This window comes from Prunus dulcis, chromosome 5 (assembly GCF_902201215.1).
Source record: "Prunus dulcis chromosome 5, ALMONDv2, whole genome shotgun sequence".
NCBI lineage: Eukaryota > Viridiplantae > Streptophyta > Magnoliopsida > Rosales > Rosaceae > Prunus > Prunus dulcis.
Window position 1 is genome coordinate 13,059,164 of NC_047654.1, and position 15,099 is coordinate 13,074,262.

At 35.9% G+C, this 15,099-nt stretch overlaps 2 protein-coding genes across 3 annotated transcripts; one reads left to right on the forward strand and one right to left on the reverse strand.

Annotated features, from left to right (window-relative positions):
• The first annotated feature begins 317 nt into the window (after positions 1 to 317).
• Positions 318 to 3,145, forward strand: LOC117628261 (deoxycytidylate deaminase). Of its 2 annotated transcripts, XM_034360678.1 has the most exons (10): positions 318 to 604; positions 791 to 866; positions 1,037 to 1,076; positions 1,255 to 1,313; positions 1,412 to 1,449; positions 1,711 to 1,774; positions 2,089 to 2,142; positions 2,429 to 2,530; positions 2,724 to 2,761; positions 2,873 to 3,145. In XM_034360678.1, exons 1-10 carry the CDS (start codon positions 417 to 419, stop codon positions 2,895 to 2,897), a joined length of 684 nt encoding a protein of 227 aa, XP_034216569.1. In that variant the 5' UTR covers positions 318 to 416; the 3' UTR covers positions 2,898 to 3,145. The 2 variants fall into 2 exon arrangements, with proteins under 2 accessions (XP_034216569.1, XP_034216570.1); XM_034360679.1 differs by lacking the exon at positions 2,724 to 2,761.
• Positions 3,146 to 5,498: 2,353 nt separating this feature from the next.
• LOC117626884 (F-box protein At1g67340) lies at positions 5,499 to 7,293 on the reverse strand. Its single transcript, XM_034358673.1, has 3 exons — positions 6,955 to 7,293; positions 6,691 to 6,853; positions 5,499 to 6,600 (listed from the first exon to the last, which is right to left on the reverse strand). Exons 1-3 carry the CDS (start codon positions 7,116 to 7,118, stop codon positions 5,887 to 5,889), a joined length of 1,041 nt encoding a protein of 346 aa, XP_034214564.1. The 5' UTR covers positions 7,119 to 7,293; the 3' UTR covers positions 5,499 to 5,886.
• Between the last annotated feature and the right edge of the window lie 7,806 nt (positions 7,294 to 15,099).

The following is a 15,099-nucleotide window of genomic DNA, read 5'->3' on the forward strand; positions in this document are numbered from 1 at the left end:
TTTTTACTAAGATTAGTTGTATGTGCACACACGAACGACAGTCAAAATTCATCCGAGCACATTGCACCATTCTTACTACTGTATCCGAGATCTCTAATCGAATCCCTCTTCTCCAAATATCGAAAATTTTCAGGTCACTTTTGCACCTTCCTTATTGAAGAATTTCTGTTATATGGGCTGATAGATTGGGCTTAGGTTTAGCCCACCAAAAAGAAAGGACCATTGGATTGGGCTTTTTTTCTAAACAAAACTTCCTTTCTCCAAAAAATTAATAATAATAATAAAAAACACACACAAACTTACCAACTCTCCATCCCATTTTCCCGCTATTTCTTCTACCACCTTAGCTCGAAGCTGGAAATTTTATCGGGAAAGTGACAGTGCAGTGCCCCCAAAGCTTCTCCCTATTCAGCTCAATGAACTCTCGCGAGCTCGGTCTGGTCTCCACGGCCACTGTTTTCGGGGCCTTGGCCTCTGCGCTCGCTTGCCGCTTCTTACTTTCAAACCCTAAAAAGCAGTCTACCAAGCTTGATTCGTCTGAAAACGGCCCCGTCCCCAGGAAATACTCTTCTCAGAGCCCATTTGACCCCTCAAAACGCAAAGGGTTAGTGTAAAAAATGCCAATTTTTTATAAAGCCCTTTCATTTTGCTTAGATTGTTCTATTTCAGTACCAGGTACACTAGCAATTAGTGACCACATTGTACAAAAATGCTTACTCTTCAGTTATACTGTTACCCTAATATTGGTTTTGTTTCATTTTTGGATGTTATTTTTTGGTTTTGATTGCAGATATTTGTCATGGGATGATTATTTCATGGCAATTGCATTTTTATCAGCTGAAAGATCCAAAGATCCTAACAGGCAGGTCATATTCTCTGCTCTTTTTTGGTATGTGTGTTGATTGAATTTGTAAGTAAATGAGGATCATAAGATAATTGTTGTGAGTAACAACAATGACAGGTGTATTGAAGTGCCTTAATTTGTGTCTGATAAGAACTTGGTGCGTTAGAACTGACATTGATTGGCGGTGTATAGGTTGGAGCATGCTTGGTGAGTGAAAATGGGGTAATTCTAGGTGAGGATAAGATTATTTGAAAGGAATTCTACATGGAATTGTTAATTACTTCACATTGTAACGTTCAGAGGTCATATGGTTCTTATTTTGTGGTTTACATTGTCTATGATTTTTATGATCATTGAATTTTTCCACATTTAGCTCTCTTTGACTTCCAGGGTAATTTCTCTTTCTTCAGGAATTGGGTATAATGGGTTCCCAAGAGGTTGTTCGGATGACAAGCTTCCTTGGGCAAAGGTTTGTAAATGCTATTTGATAAAAATTTGAAGGGAAAAAATGTGATTATTGGATCATACGGTAAGCATTAATTAGTGAATCTTTCTTTTCTTATTCAGAAATCCAGAACTGGGGATCCTTTGGAGACAAAGTATCCGTAAGCTTTTGTGCTTTCTTAAATTCCATTCCTGATTTGTGGTCTGCTGTTTATCGTAAGAATTAAATCTGAAATTATGTTGAAGTTGACATTTAATGTCTGTCTTCTTTCTAGTGCTCTAATCAAATTGATTCTTTCCACAGCCATCACATCATATCCTATGATTGTGCTTCATTGATTTACTGATTTATCCTTTTGCCGATTTATAGAATTCTATCAGGAACTCTGGTTGTTGCTTATAATCTTTCTAACCTTTTGCAGTTATGTTTGTCATGCTGAAGTCAATGCTATCCTAAACACCAACCATGCTTCTCCTGCTGGACAGGTTTGTTACACTTCCAAAGTCTCATTTACTATGAATGTATTATGTCAATCTGCTGGCCCAGTTAAACCATACCTACCCAAGGCCTAGTAGTGTTGTGTGAATTCGACTAAATTGTTGTGCTTGACCAACTTGACCAAAGACCATCACGGGGCACTTGGGCTTGAGATGTTTTGAAGCATCTGATATAAACTCAAGTTCTAAGATGGAATCTCAAGTTTTAAATAATTGTTGGCAATTTTTCCTGGTTATTTTGTTAAATTTTCCCGCTGTGACTGAAAGTACTGAAGGAATGTTTATTCTCTATTTCTTTGCAGAGGCTTTATGTGACCATGTTCCCCTGCAACGAGTGTGCCAAAATAATCATTCAGGTTTGTTACTATGTGTTCTTGTGGTTATATTTGACAGTATATAGGAGTATGGCATGCCCTTGCTTGTGTCATTTCCACCTCCTGCCTGCACGTCCCTCCCTAGTCCCTCCCCAACCCACTGAAAGTAATAGAAATATCCAAAAAATTTGCTCGTTAGTAATGAACTTGTAAAGAGATTGTAATCCATTTTTTGTTATTGCTTTTAAACTACATTTTGTGTATTCAGTCAGGCACGTTGCCATTTTCTAACCTGGTATTTTTTCTTCTTACACCTTCTTTCTTGCAGTCAGGAGTCTCTGAAGTTATATATTTTGTGGAAAAGCAGTTAAATAATCCAGATGTTGCCTACATTGCTTCTCACAAACTACTTTCATTGGCTGGTGTGAAAGTATGTATCGTTCATTTGTTGAACTGTTCTCTCATCTCCCAAATTCAATTGATTTTGCTTAAGCTTTCCTGAAGCCTCAAGAATTAACCATTAGGCTTGTAATCTATTGAGCTTCACATTTTCTTGTTTAGATGAGCAGTCCCTAATAGCTTTGCTAATGCATTACTTTTACAATGCTAATATGCATATGCAGGTGTGTTTGTCCATGTACACATGCTGTGTGAAAAATTGGTATCCAATTGAGTGAACCTGCAAAGAATTACTTGAACTTTCTCTTTTACACTATACTATACAAGAGCGCGAGACCTTAACAGATATCTGTATTTTCCGTCTTATTTGCAGGTCAGGAAACATCAACCACACATGAACCAAATTTTGATCAATTTTGAGGAGCCCTAGAGTTTGATTCTTATTTTATACGAAGCCTGATTCATCGTTTGTATCGTCTGTTACCATAAACTGATCAAACCGAGTTTGTTGCTCTTAACAACTTTCCCCTGGTTGTGTATGCATCTAGCATTAGGCTGTTGTCTCTTGAGTCATGTAATATTTCCCCCTTGTAAACTCTGGTCTGATTGCTGTAAGCACTAAATTATGAATGTTTGACTGTTGGCATGGAAGAGAATATACCGCATTCTATGAATTCGCACGACACCAAGAAACCCTATTGTTATCTTGTGATAGGAGTAATTGTCAACATCTGATTTAGTCATTGTTGCCATGTGCAATTTGTACACCCATACACGATACAATGAGACTCATTTTCAAATGGTATTTGTAATTTCTTACAATTCTACTAGAAAATATTGCACTCCACCCGTCTGAAAAAAAATATATATGTTTGAATAAAAGTGGGAGATTTACAAAATTATTATAATAACTATGCATTTCAATTGCCTTAACATAAAAGGTTTGACGATACCAATTTTTCTCTTTGGTTTGGTTCATGATGATGAAATTGAATTGAAGAGTCTTCGAAGACTTCTCTTGCCCACGATGAAAGTGAAATTGAAAGGAATTAGCAGTTCCGTATTGTATAGCTTTCAACCGTATCAACCCGCAGAGGCATACACAATACGTGCAGTATACTGCCTCCTACGTCCAAAACCAAACATATAAACTGAAATGAGAAGTACTACAAGTCTTCGACCCGACCCGCGATGCCATATTATTTGCTAAATGCTCGTGAGTGATTTCTGACTTTGCCTGTAAATGTCTCTCTTTCAATAAAATCAACATACATCAACAGTTAGAAATTAGTCCGTCTTTACACGACTAAATGTAGCATTTAATCACCTCCTTCTTTGCTGAGGATGTTGGTTTCTTTGGCTTTGGGAAGTGTTTTCCCGGGTATGTTCTTGGATTCTTGGTGTTTTGGTGGTTTCATTTTTGAAGGAGTTAATGAGTCTTTGATGGTCGGTTTATGTAGTGCTAGGGATTTTTAGATTTGTAGTTTTTGTATTTGTTTTGGTGTGCTTGTAGTTCTTTCACTCATTATTAGTCATGGTGGCGATGTCTTGGTCTTCATGGAGGCAAAGGCAACGGTACTTTGCCGTTTGGTAGTGTTTCTATTTTTGGTTGTCTCTGACTTTATGCCAATTTTAGACTTTGATTTTATGTCAGTTTTGAGCTCTGACTTTATTCATGTTTGAGTTTATTTCTAATGGGTTTACTATAGTATTTGTTTGGATTCAATTTTATAAGTTTCACTATCATGTAATTGACATTGCCTTTCTATTAATGAAACTTGATTCCAACCAAAAAAAAAAAAAAAAAATTTAGCATTTAATCTTAAGATGTAATGATATACGGTGGCAACTATTTATTCCATTAACCAAAAAGGGAAAAACGCAAAAGAAAAGAAGAGAAGATGATGGGAAATGCACAAGTGGGCAAACAGACCCATCGCCATAGCTTTCTGCAGTACCAAGAGAGGGAGAATCAATTTATTCCTTAATTAAATGCATTATTGCGACTTGCGACTTAATAACCATCCGCCATCACTAAAACTTGTCACACCAACAATTATTATTGCCACTGTCTATATAGAGTATAGACTTATGGTACCCACAAGACCACGAATTATTGGATTTGGAGTTCCGACACAAACGTCCTGTTTGGTTTACTAAATGAATTTGAGGAAAAATTACTTTTCATGTCATTTTTCAAATGATAGGAAATGGAAGATTCATTTCCCACGTTTGGGAATGTTGGAAAAGTAACCAGGAGATATTACCTTTTTTTTTTTTTTTTTCCATGTTTGTTTTGAGTATGAATGGAAAATAAAGTTGGTATAATTTTTCAATTATATCTATATTAAGTCAAATAAAAAAGAATATATTTAATGATATATTGTAATTCTAAATTGTTAATGGGGACAAAATGTACATTTAATGTTGACTCATTTTTTTAAACTTTCTCATGATAAGCGAAAATAAAATCCAAATTTGGAGGAAGGCTTCATTTTCCCCTTACTTTCTCATGTACTATGCAACGATTTCCTATAATTGGACTTACCAAACATGGAAAATCAATTTATTTCCCGTCCCCAAATCTCCTTTTCTATGAACCAAACAGAGCCTAAACTCATTTGCACCGTCAAAAACTCATTTGCACCGTCAAAAACGAGAGAGAGAGAGAGAGAGCAACGATTTCCTATAATTGGACTTACCAAACATGGAAAATCAATTTATTTCCCGTCCCCAAATCTCCTTTTCTATGAACTAAACAGAGCCTAAACTCATTTGCACCGTAAAAAACTCATTTGCACCGTAAAAAACGAGAGAGAGAGAGAGAGAGAGAGAGAGAGAGAGAGAGAGAGAGAGCGCACATTTTCAAGTTTAAAGCACAAGATTATTAGCGCACATTTTCAAGTTTAAAGCACAAGATTATTATCATTATTATATATACAAAGATCATATTTCTTATACCCTATGCACGTATTGATTCCCCCTGACCAAGAAGACAATTAAGGCTAATACTAATCTTATTAGGTATAATTCTTTAAGATTGCAAACAAAAAATAATATAAATTAGACAAACAAACACAAATTACAGGTGCGATCCCTGTTTTTGGCATGTTTAATACCAACCTTCCAAGTCATGCATGCATGATTTGGGTTTGAAATTTGTAAATACGAATTTGCCCCACCCCCAACCTACTTTACATTATAACAAAAGGCCCCAACATAAATATTAATTCATATATAAAGGCAAATATTGCCCCTTCTGTTCTCTATATCGTACATCTGTAATTTGCCAAAAGAAAAAAGAGGAAAACCAAGCGCACCCAAATTAATTAAATTTCTCTCTTTTTTCTTGTCCTTTTTTATATTATTAATAATTAATATTCATTATCAAACGGCCACATTCTCACCATCTCCACCCTCCACCAGTCCCCCTAACTCACCATCAACACCCAGCCACCGTTCGATCGGCTTACACTTGACTTTGTGCCTCAGCTTCCAATCAAGCGCTTGACACCCACGTGAGCAATAATTCACCGTACCACAAACCGAGCACCTCCTAAACTCGTGCGGCCTCGTCTCGGGCCTCCCGCACCCCACGTGCGAGCACAGTCTCATCCCTTGTCCCGAAATTGCCCGACCCGACCCGAACCACTCTTTCAAAAACCGGTTCGCCGGGTGGAGCTCCGGGGCCGGAACATTACAACCGAAGTCACTCAGCAGCGGGCAGCTGACCAGCCCCGTGAGGCACGCGTACAAGTGCTGGTAGTGGTGGGACCGCCACGTGGCGGAGCGTAAAACAGACGCGAGCTCCCGGGCGTTGGCCTGGACTAGCAAGCGGCGTCCCTCGGCGACGTTTTGCTTGACTCCGTAACCGTCCTGGAGGCAATGGCCAAGTTCTCGAAGCGCGTCTACGTGGCCGAGCGAGGCGGCTCGAGCGCAAAGAGCTACGCCGGCTCGCAGGTCCTTCTCCTTCTTGGATCCCCCGCTGCCGTTGAACTGAACCACGGCGAGCGAGTACAGCGCCGGCGCATGAGATCTCATCGCGGCTTTCGCCATGAGTGAAGCTCCACTCCCTCGGTTTTGCAAACTGTAAAATCGGATCTGTAGCAACAAAAACGTTAATTTATTTTCCAAAAACTTTAAAAAAATCAGAGGAAATTAAATAAATTGAAATTAGTTCAAGAGACTGACCATCCCGAGAGTGTAGCAAGCTTCGATGTTACCGGCGCTCACGCACTGTTTGAGAAAACGGTGAGCCGAATCGGACCAGTTCTGGGCTCTGATAGCAAATGCTTTGGGACCGGCTTTGGATAATACCACAGAGTGAAGCCCCAAGCGATTCAATCTTTTACACCTATTTTTTTTTTCCAAAAATATAAATAAAAAATTAACTACAATACCAAAAGTCATGGAAGAACCACCACAAGGAGCGGAGGTAACAAAAGAAGTGCTTACGTGATGAGGATGTTGATGAGATCGGACGGTGAAGAGGCGGAGGAGCTGAGCTTGCAGAGGATGAAGACGACGAGATCGTCCGGTAAGCCATCGAAGAAATCTGACTTGGAAGTGGTTCTTCGCGAGCTTCTGAGCTTTTTTCTGGGCAGCGTCATCATCGTCATGTGTAGCTTGCCTTATCTTCTTCTTCTTCGTCAGATTCTTCTCATATTCCAAGCTCTGTGTGAGCCTCTGTGTGTGCGTTGTGGTTTGTTTCGAAATTTCTCGGGTCGGGTATGGGAGAGAGTCTGCAAATCGTTCTGGCTGTTTCTCTTTATCAGCGTCGTGATAAAAGACGAAACCAAGGCCCTCGGGATGAACTTATATACAAGGGGAATGAGGGAGACCAAAAGACAATCCATTGTGTGGAGCCCACTAGATTGATGAAGAAAATTAGTTAATTCAGTAAAATAAAATTAATTAATTTTTAATCTGACTAGAAAGAAAATTAGTTTTGATTCATTTTAGTGGGAAATAAATTGGATGCTCTGATTTTAGCGGGTTTTGCGGTCCAGGCTTTGGTGAGAGACCAAACGCCTGGTCAAAAGACTCATCGTGGACACTGAGCTAGCTAGGCAAGCAGGAGCAGGCCCAGTACACTGTGTAGTTCAGCCGAATTGATAAAGTTTTGTTTTTCTTTTCTCAAGCAATATTTTTTATATTAAACCTGAATTTGTTTTAATTCTCATTGGTGTTATTGGACAATTTTAAATTTGAACTCCCATCTCTTTGTGAAAAATTATCATGAGTTTCAATTAAAAGGTTATAAATTAGTTTGTGTAAATCTAACTTTAATGTGTGATAAGACAATGTTGAAGCGTATATCTTTTTATACAAGTAATATTGAGAGGGAGGTTTTTTTCCCACACATTGACAATGTGTCGTGGAGGTTTAAATCTGAAAGGACTGGTCTACAAGTCAAAGTTATTTTCTACTGGACTATATTAGCGTCGAAGCATTTGAAAAATACTAATTTTTGAAATTGTTTTTTACTCATGATGCGTTACATGTTTTCTTGTCAAATGTCATAATCATATACATGAATTTAAAGAAACTTCAAAAAATTCTACGATTTATTTCATTATAACTTGTGTAAGTATGAAATGAGCTCATGATTTGCACATGGGTTACATTTTCTCGTAATTCATATTTCCTGCTAAGATTCAAGAAGCAAATTTACTCATGTAATCAAACTATGAACGACTCAAATCAAAAGCTAATGTTGAAAAATAGTTAGGTTTGCCTAACTATTTTAATGACACGTCATGTGATTTAAATTGGATTTTTAGTTTTGGTGGTTACAGCATTTTCCTTATTTTCCTTATTTTTGGAATTGTGCATGGTTAGACTCAAACTACGAGGATGGTCAAAACGCACAAAATTTATAGATGAACCATTTTAGATTTTTAGTCAAGAAGATGAAGTGCCATTTCACACTTGGAGCATGGATAACGCTGGTTTTACAACTATCTTGTATCAAATAACCTAGAAGCTTCTGAGCACTGTAAATAATTTGAATATGTTTAAGCTGGCAGAAAAATCCATTGACTAGCAGATTATTAGTTTCAGGTTCGAGTCCTTATAATATTTTAGTTGTGTAAAAAATTCTCATCTCTTGTAGTTTAGACTATTTCGTACTAAATAATAAATAAAAAATACTTATACACCAACCCACTAAGCTAATCCTTAACCACTATTATCTTCATGTTTAAGACACATAAACAGAAACAATATATCACAAGATATCGACATATACAAAATCGTTCTTTATCCATGATTTGTGGACCAAAACACAAAAACTCTAGCCCCCTTTCTCCCAAAAAACACTCTTAGAACCTTTTTCACTTTGAGGGGGGAGGAAGCCATTGTTCTTCCCCCCTCTCCCCTCTTCTCTTCCTCTCTTCCTCACATCTTCCCTCATTTTCAGAGACAAAGGGTTATCCCTATTTGTCTTAGTTTTGTTATGATTTTCATCCAATCATTAAAGGCGGCTGCGGCTCAACGTCGGATCTTCACCTGCATTTCGGCGTCGGATCTCCATCACCATCTTTTTTGCAATTTCTTTATGTTTGGAATAAGTTGCAGAGACTCTTTGGGTTCTCTGTGTAGTTTTCACCTCTCCTCATCTCTCCTTTGTGAGAGTTTTTCATCTCTCCTTTGTGAGAGCTTTTCATCTCTCCTTTGTGAGAGTTTTATTTGTATTGTTATAGCTTGGTTTTTTCAAGCTTTATCTTTTTTTTATTATTCTAAGTTTGAAATCTTAGTTGGGATGCCTATGCCAGAGTTTCTTCGATCTTGCCTGATCGTTAGTGGAGACATACCTGATTTTCTTAATTTTGATATTAGACCGCTCCGTTATTGTAATGGCCCTTTTGTGGCTAGTTTGTATTGGTCTTTTGTGGCTAGTGGCTTTTTTAGCTGAATTATGAATGCAATCATAGAATTTCTCAACAACAAAAAAAAAAAAAAAAAAAAGAACACATGAACAGAATTAAGCATGATTTGGTAACTATTGGTACCAAAGTTATAATACTATGTACCCTTTCTCTTTTCTTTTCTTTTTTCCTCTCAAAAGGAGAGAGAGTGCAAGGATCGATAATCAAATTCTTAGCGTGAGTGTTATAAGTCTCAATTATTACTACTTTTTCTTAAAAAAGTACAAGTTGATAACATATGTTCTAACTAAAAAGTCTTTTTTTTATTTAAAGCGTGTTACTTAAGGAGATAACAGTAATTTAGACTTTAAACCCCATGAATGAAGGGGAGAAGAGAAAAAATGCAAAATATTATGTCGGTAAATCCCCGGGATCAATCGCATGAAAAACATGGTTCTTAATATGTCACTTTTAATTTATTTTTAGGCCGTCTCAATGAGTGATGGAAAAGCCAAACCTTCTTCCTAGTCTTATGGAGCTGGAATTTCATCACGTTCTTCAACTTAATCTCTATCATAAAATTGGGTAAGACATTACAATTTTCATGTAAGTATTGTGTATATATATATATATATATATATATATATATTTTTTTTTTTTTGGTGTTTGCAAATTTTATGTATAGTCGTCACAATTATATGATGCCTCCTTTACCCATCTATTCAATATTGCATTTTCATAGCATTGCGCATGGTGGTGCAAGTTGAGAGTTGCAAGTTGATGAGCTGTGAGAGTTTTGCAAACCAAGTTAAGATGGACATTTGTGTGTGGGGACACAAATAAAAAATAAAAAAATAATACCAATAATCCCAACTCCTATAATTGGGATATGGAAATATGGATTTGGATAAGGCTTGAAGATGTGGAGTTGGTGGAACACAAATCTTGTCCATTCTACATAGTTTGGTAGAAAATGAGTGATGCATTGCTGCCAAGCCTGCCATATGCCACAAGCATGCACCTTTCAAAAATTAACAATTCCCCCTTTTTTAAAAAAATAAATAATTATCCTTTTGGTGTTCAAATTGAAAAACCATTCCATAGCTCAATGTTTTTTTAGGATATTTTTAATTGAGAGAAGCAATAATATACTAAATTTATACACACTACACGAATGTTATAGAACTTGAACTGAAGACTTTGTTTGAGAAAGTAATCATTCTAAACCACTACATTAATAAATCCTTTGTTTCTTTAGCTCAATCTTAAACTAGACCCAAAGAAGCTAAAACATCAAAATCAAAGGTTGAATAAAAATATCCATGCATGATGTAAAGCATTCGCAATGTGGGTGTTGTGTTGTTTTTGGTCCAAGACAAATAACAATATATATATATATATACTAATTTGGAAAGGGAGGCTAATTTGCATGTTCACACACTTGGCTTTACCGATTGGATCTTTGCCTATTAAGCTAGCAGCAAGCCATCAATTCAAGCTTTTTTAAGGTTAGTGCGACTATGACTTTAGTTGATTACATATGGCTAATGCTAAGGACTTGAAAATAATTTGAACCAGTGAGTCGGCTGTATCTGCATCATTACTGAAGCCTCGTGAACAACTACTTCATCTTTTAGTTACGCTAACTGACAACTTTGTTAATATCAAATTTCATTTGTATTACCGACAAAATTTGCGTCCACATCTTTTATGGGTTTGTGAGCATGATTCATTAATTTAAGGTTATATTTGGTGATTAGGATTGCATTCGAATTAAGATGTATGATTGGTTGGATTGAAAAAGATAAGTATTCTAAACTTATCGCGGCTCTCGGGTCTTTGATTTAAAGTCAATGAATTGAAATAATGGGATTATGAATCTCACCTTATTAGTAGGTTAAGTTATTCTACAAAAGTGCATTTGATTGTGTGGGATATATCCGCATTCATTTTTTAGTAGATTAAGCTAATTCAATTTTGTTACTTATTCTACCCATCGAACGAGGACAAATATTAGTCTATACCTTAAAGAGATGATGAACATGTCGATCTAATCTAACAAATTACAATTGTATTGCAATATGAATTTGTATTATTGAATTTGCTATATATACTATATTTATTAATTCACACATACGAGATTTGCGTTGAAACCCATTTATCGGGTCTCAAATTTATAAGAAAAGAGATCAGCTATACGCATTGTTAAAATGCGACTGTGTGATGCAAATTAATAATTTTATTAATATAAGTTAGAACTAGGGACGAACCTAGCAAGGAACTAACCTGGGCTATAGCCCAGGCGACTTTTCTTGTCTTTCAACTCAAAATTACATTTATTCCACCACTGCTAGCTAGAAGGTTGACTTGCAAATCTTTGCAAAAGATAGAAAGAGTGTAAACATAATAAAATTTTCCCCGATTAGTGTGAAATTAATGTTGGCTGATATTCGAAACTATTTTTTTCTTTTTGAAAACATTGGAAACTGTTCTACATCAATTCTGAGTTGATAAACATGTGATCAACTATTTTTAGATTTTTTGAAAAACCATTCATGTCACTAGCTTTCCTTTTGTTTAGGCTATAGCTAAAAGAATTACTTCCATTTCATTTTGTCATAAGGGTTTCTATGAGAAAATTAGTCAAAGACTTTTATTGTCATGAAATAGAGAAAACTCTGATAAATATTAGTGTTCTTGTTTATATGAATAATATCGATAAGTGAGATTTAATGAATTAATTAGTTGTTGACAAATTGTCTTATATATATATATGTTATTTAATAGGTTATACTTTTATAATGTTGGGTCAATATAAAAAACCTAAGAGATATATAAAAAAATTTCTTTGGAATTTTTTTGTTGTCAATGAAATTCACTCGTATCATTGAGTTTTCTATCTTCTTAATAGATTTGTACGTCAGGTAAATTTAACTCTATTTTAAAATCCTAAAATTGTCCCCGATTAGAATTTAGAGGTCAGCTCAGTTATAACTTATTGTTTTCCCCATACAATTATTAGAAAAATGGTAAACTTTAACTTGCTCATCATCCATGCGGATGCGGTGTAATTATATACGTGGTTGCGTTGCGTGATGCATAAACATCTTATATAATCTTCGTCTTCTGGAGCAAGTTATCTGAATCAGACTTAATACCTCATTTGAGTCTCTAAGCACACACACTAATTATAAGTTATAAATATAAATAATTAACAACGGTACTATGATTAGTATAATATTCATCCTCTCAGCAGCCGAGAAGAACATAATGACAGCCCACGTTTCGAAAGAGACAGACATACCCATAATTCACTTTTTTTTAATAAAAAAATTGGGAGAGGTAATTAGCCATAATAACAAGCAAAGTTGCATCATCAGATCAGGGGGGTTTTTTTCAGATAACTTCCAGTTCATGGTGGTCGGTCAATAGCTCTTGTTTTATATTCACATGATTGTTTTCTTATTTACTTGGATATAGATGAGCAAGTAAATGATGCAAATTTATGCTCAGTCATAGATTTCGCGTATTGACCTCGCAACTTTGGAGGCTGAAAATGACTGATGTAAAGTGCTTCATATCTGAATTAACTTTTGTGGTGTAATACCAAAAGAAAAAAGAAAAAAGTGCTTATGACTTATGAGAGAGAGAGAGAGAGAGAGAGAGAGAGAGAGAGAGAGAGAGAGAGAGAGAGAGAGATACCACCCTCTCAAAAGCAGCTTAGAAGAATGCATGTAGAAGTGATTATAACTCTTTGAGGCGCATAATCACAACAGCAAGTGCTTCTTCTTCTCACATGCATGCTTTTGGAATGAGAAAACTTAAAAAGAGGCAAAAGGGTCAAGACCCAATGAGTGATTTAAAGTTTTTGAACCCAAAATCATATCCTAAACAATGCTCATTGTTGAAGAATTCCCAAATCTAACCAAACAACTTTTAGGGTTTGGTGCAATGTGATAGACATGAATCAACACCCTGTGGCATGTTAGAAACCCATTTATGCTCCACTTTTATGTACCAATAATTTCCTCTACTAAAGAAGAATATATGCGACCCCATGCTCATGAGAGCATTGAGGCTTCATTACTTGATTGGCATTCATTGTTGTAATGATATGCACGGTGCGTTGTTTGCTTCTCTTCTCTTGTCCTAGCATTCCGATGCCAAAAACTTGACTACCACAATTCAGCTTGACACAAAATGTGCGTGATATCGATCAATATAGTGATGCCTAAGGTTGATTTTTAGGCCATCAGAAAATGTGGCTCATATCAATTTGTCTTGTTCCTTTTTGTGCACGCTAAGGTCACATACCAATAAGGACCATGATGTTCTACGCTATAGGTTTTATTATGAGCTTTACTGTTGCTATTGCAGCTATAAGGGTTGCATGCCTGAGAAGTGAGAACAGCTTGCCTGTCTATTTTTCGGTCAAACCCAAAAAGTTCACAATGTAAAAGCCTGTAATTTATACACCATACATGATATGCACAAGCTTGAATCTACAAGTTTGGTGGGGCTTGATAGTGAAGGGAGTTTTGGATCATGCAATTCACCATAATCAAAATAATAAAAGATACATCTTAATCACAAATTGAATAAACGTCTTCATTATTTTTTGCAAGTTTTTTGTCAACAATGGAAGAAAATCGAACCCTTAATTTATAAATCATTCCAACATTAATTGGCCTTCCTTACTCGAGCTACCTAATTTTTGTATGATTTAGATTAGCCCAATCTCATGTACATGTAAAGCATTTTTCTTGATTCAATTCACCAAAGAATATATTCCTACCTCTCCATCTAATTCCTGTGGGCAGAAGTGGTCCAATATTCTAGACAGTGGATAAAATTCAAACGCATTGTAAATATATATATATATATATATATATATATTTATATGCATGATGGGACACCACAATCTTCATGAATTGTTCAAGGCATCATCGTATATAAATCAATCTATATGGAGATCCCTTGCAGATTGAGTTTTAGCCCCAAAAGCAATCTACTAGAATAGTGCAAACCAATGCATTTCCTCCTAGATGCATAAACAATCCAATGACTGCCCTACCTCATACAAACACAAGGAATCAAACAATTATATTTCTCAATAAGTATAGTTTAGGCACGAATCGTTAATTTGATATGACATTAGATTGTAGTACACCGTTCATTTGAATCATTAATATATCAGAAACCGACGAGAAAACATCACCTTATAGCATCCTTATCTTTAACTAATAACATGTGATTAAAATCAAATACATTTCTGAAAACTGAAAAGTGTGTGGAAATGTATTAAGACATTTTAGACCCGCTAACATGGAAATTCAATTATTTTTTTGAGGTCAAAAGCATGATACAACTTACAAGGTTGACAAAAAATGAGTGGTGGCTGGTGCGTGGCGTATCAAACTCTATTTTATTATATTCCGCTCTGAAATTTCGCTCCGAGAAACAATTTTTTTGCTTTCCACATAATATGACAAGGAAGTTGAAATGTTTTCTTTCACCGTGGGCTCCACCTTTTGCATTTATTTATTTATTCACATTTTTAATAGCCCTCACATACTTGTCTATTGGGTTATCAAACCATGCACCAGGCCCCATGAAAATTGGGCCTCAACGCGGCCCAATAAGAAAGAAAGTGAATTTATTCACGCCATCACACACGCATATATTTTTAGGAGATTTACTGTTATATTCAATATATGGGCCAAATTATAAA

Coding starts and splice junctions, on each gene's coding strand:
- LOC117628261 (XM_034360678.1), top strand. CDS start 417: ATGAACTCTCGCGAGCTCGGTCTGGTCTCCACGGCCACTGTTTTCGGG. Junction 605..790: donor GACCCCTCAAAACGCAAAGG/GTTAGTGTAAAA, acceptor TTTTGATTGCAG/ATATTTGTCATGGGATGATT. Junction 2,143..2,428: donor GTGCCAAAATAATCATTCAG/GTTTGTTACTAT, acceptor TCTTTCTTGCAG/TCAGGAGTCTCTGAAGTTAT.
- LOC117626884 (XM_034358673.1), bottom strand. CDS start 7,118: ATGACGATGATGACGCTGCCCAGAAAAAAGCTCAGAAGCTCGCGAAGA. Junction 6,854..6,954: donor CTCATCAACATCCTCATCAC/GTAAGCACTTCT, acceptor AAAAAAAAATAG/GTGTAAAAGATTGAATCGCT. Junction 6,601..6,690: donor CTTGCTACACTCTCGGGATG/GTCAGTCTCTTG, acceptor TTGTTGCTACAG/ATCCGATTTTACAGTTTGCA.